The sequence below is a fragment of the Ooceraea biroi genome, chromosome 4 (assembly GCF_003672135.1).
Source record: "Ooceraea biroi isolate clonal line C1 chromosome 4, Obir_v5.4, whole genome shotgun sequence".
NCBI classification, from domain to species: domain Eukaryota; kingdom Metazoa; phylum Arthropoda; class Insecta; order Hymenoptera; family Formicidae; genus Ooceraea; species Ooceraea biroi.
The window spans coordinates 10,205,472-10,214,564 of record NC_039509.1 but is presented as its reverse complement, the minus strand read 5'-3'; the positions used below and the strand labels follow the sequence as shown (position 1 = coordinate 10,214,564).

The 9,093-nt window shown below is 43.7% G+C and overlaps 1 protein-coding gene across 2 annotated transcripts; it reads left to right on the top strand.

The window, feature by feature from the left end:
- Positions 1–1,386: 1,386 nt before the first annotated feature.
- On the top strand, positions 1,387–4,885 carry LOC105282662 (ATP-dependent RNA helicase DDX54). 2 transcript variants are annotated; one of them, XM_011344831.3, is made up of 12 exons: positions 1,387–1,434; positions 1,519–1,714; positions 1,825–2,201; positions 2,277–2,592; positions 2,672–2,882; positions 2,971–3,200; positions 3,335–3,526; positions 3,607–3,742; positions 3,814–4,009; positions 4,133–4,268; positions 4,396–4,549; positions 4,633–4,817. In XM_011344831.3, exons 2-12 carry the CDS (start codon positions 1,520–1,522, stop codon positions 4,815–4,817), a joined length of 2,328 nt encoding a protein of 775 aa, XP_011343133.1. In that variant the 5' UTR covers positions 1,387–1,434; position 1,519. The 2 variants fall into 2 exon arrangements, with proteins under 2 accessions (XP_011343133.1, XP_026824530.1); XM_026968729.1 differs by lacking the exon at positions 1,387–1,434 and having other exon boundaries at positions 1,520–1,714; positions 4,633–4,885.
- The last annotated feature ends 4,208 nt before the right edge of the window (positions 4,886–9,093 follow it).

Sequence of the window (9,093 nt, the reverse complement as noted above, 5' to 3'; positions counted from 1 at the left end):
AGAATCTTTCCATTTTATAAAATTACCGACGAGATATCTCGTTGGTGATATATTGGGTTGTTCGGAAAGTTATTTCGTTTTTTCAAGGAAAAATGAAAGGCGGTTTTATCATATTTAGAATAAATTTTATTCAGTGATGTATTGGCCATTTTGTTCCACTACCTTTCGCCATATTTCTGGCAACTTTAAGATTCCACGCTCATAGAAGTCCTTCTCCTTATTGACAAAAAATTGAAGCAAGTGATTTTTGACGCCTTCATTTGAATCGAAGTTTACATTGTTCAAAGAATTTTGTAGAGACCGGAACAAATGGTAATCGGATGGTGCCAGATCAGGAGAGTATGGTGGGTGTGGTAGCACATCCCATCCAAGCTGTAAAAGCTTCTGGCGAGTGACCAAACTTGTGTGTGGTCTGGCATTGTCGTGATGGAATACGACACCTTTCTTATTCGCCAATTCTGGTCGCTTCTGCTTGATGGCAGCATCCAATTCATCCAGCTGACGACAATACACTTTCGAATCAATCGTCTGGTTGCTTGGTAGTAGCTCGAAAAATACGATTCCCTTCCAATCCCACCATACAGAAAGCATGGTCTTCTTTTGATAAATATCTGCCTTGGATGTCGATTGAGCAGGTTCATCTTGCCTGGACCATGATCGTTTTCGCTTAACATTGTTGTAAACAATCAATTTTTCATCTCCAGTTATGATTCGCTTCAAAAATGGTTCATTTTCTTCACGTTTCAACAATGAATCGCAGATGGTAATACGTCGAATCAAGTCAATTTCCTTTAAATTGTGTGCAACCCAAATATCGAGCTTTGAAACGAATCCAAGGCGTTTCAGATGATCGTAAACGGTCGAATTCGATAAATTTAACTTTTCAGCAATTTCGCGTGTTGTTATGCGACGGTTTGCATCCACCAGAGCCTTTATTTTCCGTCATCAGCTTTAATTGACCGACCTGAACGTGGTGCATCTTTCAAATCGAAATTTCCAGTACGAAATTTCGAAAACCAATTCTGACACTGACGTTCACTCAATACATCTTCTCCGTACACGGCACACAATTATTTTCTCGCTTGCACTGCATTTTTACCCTTTCGGTAGTAAAAAAACAAAATATTACGAAAATGCTCACTTTGATTTTTCATGTTTGATGTGATGCCAAACAAAAATTACTTGACAGATCGCAACACAATAAGATACTAAATGACGTCTGAAATGTCAGTTGTCAAAATATAAAACGAATTTGCCGCTTAGAGTAAGGTTAAGTATCGAGGAACGCGACTAACGACATCTCTTTGTGAAAAACGAAATTACTTTCCGAACAACCCAATAGTATCTCTGTTTTACCATTCGTGCTTCTCTTGAGTCGCTACTTCGAGGGCGTTACTGCACCACACGCGATCATATGTAGCGTGATATTTAGAGGTTATGTCCTTATTCACGTTGTGAGATCTACCCAATTTTTAATTGCATTTATATAATTGATAATTCAGTAGGAATATTCAATAGGATGACGGATAATCATCTTGTTGGATTCGCGGATCCAAACGCGGTCAGTGATCATGACGAGGAGAATGAAATTGCTAATATCAAAAGGTCAGTTTCCAAGAAATCTGGAGGATTTCAATCCATGGCTCTCAGTTTTCCAGTATTAAAAGGAATTCTCAAACGGGGCTACAAGATACCCACACCTATACAAAGGAAAGTACGTTATTCACAAAAAATATAAATAATTATAAGATCCTAATATTTTTGTGGCAATGGTATATGCGATGACTTATTACGCGACGTTAACACAAGGTTATTCCTTAACAGACCATACCGTTGGCTCTCGAAGGAAGAGATGTAGTGGCAATGGCCCGAACGGGCAGTGGGAAAACTGCTTGCTTCTTAATTCCTCTGTTTGAGAAACTCAAGGCGAGGCAAGCGAAGACCGGCGCGCGTGCCTTGATATTATCGCCCACGCGCGAACTGGCACTGCAGACTTTGAAATTCATAAAGGAACTGGGAAGATTTGCGGGATTAAAAGCAGCAGTGATACTGGGAGGCGATAGCATGGAAAATCAGTTTAGTGTGATTCATGGAAATCCTGATGTTATTGTGGCTACCCCTGGTAGATTTTTGCACATATGCGTGGAAATGGACCTGGAATTGAAGAATGTCGAATACGTTGTTTTTGACGAAGCTGATCGGTAATAATCCAACTTATTAATGATATTCCAACTTTACAAACATTGTTATTATTAAAGATGAGATTGCCTTTGCAGATTGTTTGAGATGGGCTTCGGCGAACAAATACAAGAAATTGTTAACAGATTACCAGAGTCGCGTCAAACGCTGTTATTCTCGGCTACTTTGCCTAAGATCTTGGTAGATTTCGCAAAGGCCGGCCTGAGCGATCCGGTGCTGGTTCGTTTGGACGTTGACAGCAAATTGCCTGAGGGATTAACTCTGTCATTTATCACGTGCCGTCCCGAAGAGAAACTGGCCGTGCTTCTGTGTTTGTTAAAGAAAATTATTAAACCCGACTCGCAAATAATTATATTTGCTGAGACTATGCATCACGTGGAGTATCTTCATCAGGTAACCATATCTGCATAATTATCTTTTAAATATCTTCTGTAAATTGAAGTTGCAACGATATGCAAAATAATTTCTACAGATACTGGATAAAGCAAGCATCTCCAATACCTTCATCTACTCGAACCTCGATCCTTCCGCGCGTAAGATAAACGCGGCTAAATTTCAAACCGGCAAAGTCAGAGTGCTCATAGTGACTGACGTAGCGGCGAGAGGGATAGATATTCCACACCTGGATTGCGTGATCAACTTTAACTTTCCCGCGAAATCTAAGCTCTTCGTACACAGAGTAGGTATGTGTATTGTTTAATTATTGTTAATTAATTATTGTATGCAGTCATTGGGTTTCAACTATGTCAAATGTAATTGTTATCTTCTCAGGCCGATGCGCCCGAGCGGGACGTACCGGAACGGCGTACAACATTGTGAGCGCGGACGAATATCCTTATCTTCTAGATTTACACCTCTTCCTCGGCCGGCCTTTAACGATAGTGCCACCTGCGGGATCTGCCACTGGAGATGTGGAGTCTGCCGTGGGAAAATTGCCGCAGACCATGGTAGAGGAAGAACTGGCCGAGTTGATAAATTGGCACAACAATTCCACGGATCTTGTAAGTGTTTTCGCACATTCGCACGTGAATACTTATTAATTTAACTTAATTATATAAATGATATAATAAATAGTTTTTTGGTCAATCTTCCCCCCTTTTACTGCGTTATATTGAGTACTTGTATTTTCCTTCAGACAAATATGCAAAAAGTGTGCAACAACGCTTATCAACAGTATATCAGATCGCGGCCGGGTGCTTCGACGGAAAGCGTTAAAAGGATCAAACAACTTCGCATAAATGAAGCTGGAATTCTGCCTCAGTACTCTGACGTTTCTCCTACAGTAGCGGATATGATATCAAGGATGAAGAATTACAGGCCGCAGGGAGTGAGTGTGACGCTTCACGTACGAATATATCGAAATATTATAGTTTGAATTCTTTAACGTTTGTGTCTTACGCGGAACAGACAATATTCGAGATTGGCACGAAAACGAATTCAGTCGACTATCGGGTGATGAAGGCGAAGCGAGTGTTTCACAAAGAGAACATCCTTAATTTCCACAAGAAGGTGGAGGAACGTAAAACTGATGAGATCAACGCAGGTAGACAATGGTACAATGCAAATGTATTGTATTGTGCAAATATTAATATCGAGCTTTTTTAACTTTCCTAGAACTGCCTGAAAAGGTTAATCTGCCGTCCAGCAACGCGGAAGAAATTGAAGCCGCGTTCAGCACAGTGGTGGTTCCGAAGAAAAGGAGCAGCGACGACTTGTATAAAATTTCGAAGAAGAAAAAGAAACGCCGAACGAACCGTGACGATGAATTCTACATACCTTACGCCGCACCGGACAAACACACGGAAGATGGGTAAGAATCATTATAATTAAGCTAATTTTAATTCATTTATCGCAGAAGGAATCAAATCGTCGTCGCTGAGAATCGATTATTACCTGGAATTGTAATTATTATTTTTGTTCTGTCTTTTTCTAGTTTAGCGGTCAACTCGTTCGTCACGGAAGCTGGCAAGGCGCAGATGGATCTGACGGCGGACAACGACGAGAGTCGACACCTTCAGATGCAACTGAAAAAGTGGGATCGGAAGAAGAAGAAAATGGTTACTGTCGAGGTAAATACATTCTCACATTCCTTTCACGTAATATAATTTTATTATTTAATATAATATAATTGTTATTTACCCGAAAGTAAGTTAGCGAGAAGCTTGTATCGTGAATTTGAATTTTCTCGTGTAACAGAACGCGAAAGCGAAGAAGATACGTACTGAATCAGGTGTCTGGATACCTGCTACGTACAAGACGAATCGTTACAACACGTGGAAAGAGAAGAGTAAGATCAACGAGATGAACGAAGACGACAGCGAGGAGGAGGAGTCTTCACAGATGCCGAAACGTGAGTCGACGCGATTACTCGAATCATATTTAATGCAGTCGCGATAAACGGTACTTTATCCGCACACTTTATTTGCATTTCAGTGCGCACCGCAGCGAACACACATTGGGCGCGGCATAATCAGAAACTTATGGACAAAGTTAAAGTAAGGAGCGAGCTAAAGAGGCCCGAGCAGATCCTGAAAGCGCGCAAGCTGCTTGAGAGAAGGCGCCGAAGAAGTGATAGGAAAGGTAAAGGGCAGCAAAACAGTAAGAAACGAAAGCATTAAGATACTTGAGAAATGTTGGGGATATATTGTTACTTTAATAAAGGCAAGAATTATTGTAATTTATAAAATACACGTTTTGCATCCCCTTTTCCTCCGCAGCTTAATTAAAGTGCCGTAAAAAACTGTATAATCGATCCGTTTCCCGATGAGTAAAAATACGTCAAGGGGACTGTTGCGTGTGCAGCGTGATCTAAATTGATTGTTATCTGTCAAACGGCAATGTTATTATTTTCCATGCGATAAGACGCTCAAAACAAACGATACATAGGATCACGGATGTGGTCGGCGGTGCCTCTCGAAAGCAGTGACCTTATGAGTGAACGTTATACGATTTAGGATGTTTGGCCTTGCATCATCGTCATTATAGCGTGGCTGCGTTGCACAATTGTGGGGCCTCCTGTCGGTAAGGTATTACGAAGACTCGCTGGGCTCGCTTTCGCGCGAAGCCTTAAGAAATTTCTGCGTCGCGCCGAGTTCTTCGCCCGCGGTATGCGATCGTAAATTTTGTCGAATTAACCGCCGCCGCTGAGATCGTGAGACGATCGCATGATGGAACGCGCGAGCGTCTTCCGCAAGAGTAAACGTCTCTCCGGCTGCTCCCCGCTCGAGCGAATCTTTGGAAAATTTTCAGCGTGACGTCACAGCTGTTAAACTGTCGGTCTAGCATTATCGTAAACGAGCGCTTCGAGTTGCTTCTATGATCGTCTTCCTTCTTCCCTGAGTTCTTCCTGGCATCAATGTATTTTATCGTGTTGTTTGCGCTTTCTCTTTTTCCGCTCTCTTCCTCTTTCTGCATTCTTCCAATCCGCCCGCGTCTTTTGGACGCATCTAGCTCGCCTATTTGTCTATTCGTCTCCCCCGCGCGAGGTATTCGAGCTCGACCTTCCTCCACTCAAACGCTTTTAGCTTGAAATGAGGAGAACATCTGCGCCGCTACAACAACGCGGGCTTGCAGCCCGACCCTCCGACCCAAAATAGAGATTATTATGATAGAGCATTCGCAGCGCGGGTGCGCACAGGGACGGAGGCCGAGGAGGACTCTCAGCGGTGCATGGAAAAAAAGTAAAGCCATTTACGCGAAGAGTGCCGCGTATATTTTTAGATGCGCGTGTGTGGCGATACACACACGTGCGCGCGCGCACGTGTGTATCTTTTCAGTTCTTTCGCTACGTGCATACCACAATCGCGCGATTTAACCGAAACACGTAGGAATTGGTACAAGGTCCCTCTTTCACCCCCTCCTCTCTCGCCTCCTCGTTGCGCCGTTCGAATTCAGACGGAAGTCGCAAAATTACTCTACTCGCGAATCCGTATTCTGTGCTTCGATCATTCGTCTATGATGCATCGCATTCGCAAATCACGGACATTAGCGGCAGATTACAGAGAGGCTTCGTGAGAACGCACGGGATTTATGTAACGAATGTGCTCACGTGTCTCAAGAAAAATCGAGTTTAACTTTAATCAGAAAATATCAATATAAAAAAAATATATATATATATATATATAAATATATAATAGAAAACTTTATCTTTTATGTACGCCAGAATATGAAAAAAGTCAGAGTATAGGACTCAATCTCGAGTCAATCTGATAATTCATCAAGCTCCAATTTTGTTCTCGTCTTTTTAGTATTTTGTCCTCGCATTATCGTTGGGATTCTTGCATTTGACATTAATTACATCAAGGGTATCAAGTCTAAGGTAAAATTCCATTGATGCAGTCGACAATGCGATAATTTTCAATTCGTAGCGATAAACGAGCTGATAACGTGAATCTCCCTCTCCCTTTCTCTCTCTCTCGCTCTCTCTCTGTAGGCCGCGCGTGTCTGCTCCAATCTTGCGTTCGTTCGGCTACAAGCGAGACGCGAAGAACAGATTCAGAGCGGCTAGTGCGGCACGTTACTACTACGTGTACGCATTATACGCGCCGCTAGAATCACGTGTCGGCCGTTATCCACTCTCTTGTGACATCGGTATGTGCGACATTAATTCATGCGCGAGCGAGTGCATGCACTCACACACGGCTGTGCTCCATTCTTACGCACCGTTTCCAGCCGGCGACGTCGTCGACGGGACCGATCGGAGGAGGGGATGGGACAATGGCGTAACGAACATCCGAAATACATCCGGTTTGCAGAACGTACAAAAGAAAATTTATTCGACTTGAGTTGTTTTTTAATTTTTTAACCTGTGCTCCTCGATTTTTTACTCTCTACGCAATCGCACACTTGAAATATTTAAATATTATTATAGTTTTGTAATATTATCATATACTGTCTCTCTCTCTCTTTTTACTTGTAACAATTTTTCCCTTTTGTTTTTCTCTTCTCTTTAATTTTCCTTCTTTTTTTTTCCCTATTTCTTTTTCTCTCCTGAAGATGCTTGTCACGTTATTTTGCTCAAGGTTCCGGGATTCGCCGTTACGTCTCTGGGAAGGGAACGTCCTGCGCGATTCACGCGTCGGCTTTGCGTCGCTACGAGCTCAGATTTCAATACATTCAATATAATCCTTGGTGTGTATGATAAGAGAGAGAGTGGGTGAGTGAGAGAGAGAGAGAGAGAGAGAGAGAGAGAAAGTAAGATGGAGAAAGAACATCAACCAACTCCGTTTTAACTCATGTTACGTTTTTTGTGCCTTCCGCTTTGAGCAGAAGCGTGTGACGTATCACGATCGGAACAAGTTCGAATCCCTGAACCCTCGAATTGAGGAATTCGGTCAACGGTACGCAGATATTTTGCGCCGTCAGACTTTCGGAGATCTTCTCAAATCCAAACGCAGAGAAACAGTTATAGATTAGATATGGAGACAGAAGGTAAATAGAGTAGATAGAATAAGGAATAATTCCGGAAGGGATCGTTATCGGTGAAGAGAAAAAGCTCGATGTGCGTTCGATTTATAGGCAGCGCCGACAAGTGACACTGTCGTCACGTTTGTGATGAAAACAGCACGTGCGTGCCCGCTCGTCGCTTTGACGCGCAGGTAGAAAGCGTGCATGAGCATTCCGGAAAGTGGCCGGAAAAGCAAAAAGCTCGCGGCCGATCCGTCCGGGGATTCTCGCACTACCGTCGCGCTGCCCGGCGAAAATAGTTTTACGAGTCTCCCGTAAATACGCGTGCCGTTCCGTATTATTATTCCGAAAATCCGCTGGTGACGTCACGCTCGTGCCGATATTAGAACTCGGTTGAAACTCGGTGCCCGCACGTCGTAGTACTCCGACAAGTGACAGCGATGTGCTAGTGGTGGTATAACAAAACGCGCACGCGTTACCTCGGGACGCGGCGTAGCCGAGGAAAACGAGAAAGTGAACGATTCCTATAAGCCCGTCGGGTACCATCGCACGGTTACGACGAACCTCGAGATTTTTTTTCCATTTTTTCTGGCGTCCTCGATAGAGAATACCGAGTATCAATAACAATGTCGCGACGACGCGCGTATAAGAGGTACCCGCGAGAAAAAGCGGTTAAGTAGATAATAATGCAGTCGGTAGAGCAATTGAGAGTATACAGGACAATGCAATTAACGCGCGGAATTATCCCTTTCACGAGATTATTGAATAGAATAGAGCGAATCATGGGAGAAGCGGGGGAGGGGAGGAGAAACTGGAACGGCCGGGTGAGTCATCGGCCCGGGGTAGCGCGAGTCGCGCAACCTGAGCCCTTGCGATCGGAAAGTCATTTAATTCCTCGTACGGCGTGCGCGTGTAATCGTAATATCACGCGGCGATACTGTGTTTATGCGGTATCGCGTTCGTGCGTAGCCGCCACCGGCGCGGTGGCATGCAGCATGACTGTTCCGTGAGCGTACGTCATAATCCGGCGACGCACGGCGCGGCGCGTCACAGCCGCGGCTGCGGCCGATTTAAAGTCCACTGCCTGCACGCGGAATGCAGATCATTTAAGATTAATGCGAGGAATGCGACTCCGTTTTATCTGTTTACTCTCCGGCAATCCTGCAGCTCGCCCGAAGAAGATTCCCCTCGTTCTCGAACCGTAATCGCCCGTGACGAAACGCTAATTGTTTGCTCGCCACTGTGCCCGAGGAGTTACTCGCGCTCAGAGGAGGAATTGTCTCCTCAATTTTGTCCAAGAATTCGTTTTTACACACACGTTTTAATCTTTACACACTGTATTACTTACAAACTATCCCAATCTAATATTTATTCTATCTTAACCTACCCTAATCTATTTCTTCTACAACCTACTCGTATACACGCGCATACACCATCGCGCTTTCAAGTTATCTCAACTATCCTCTGCGGACTTCCGTTTCCGTTTAC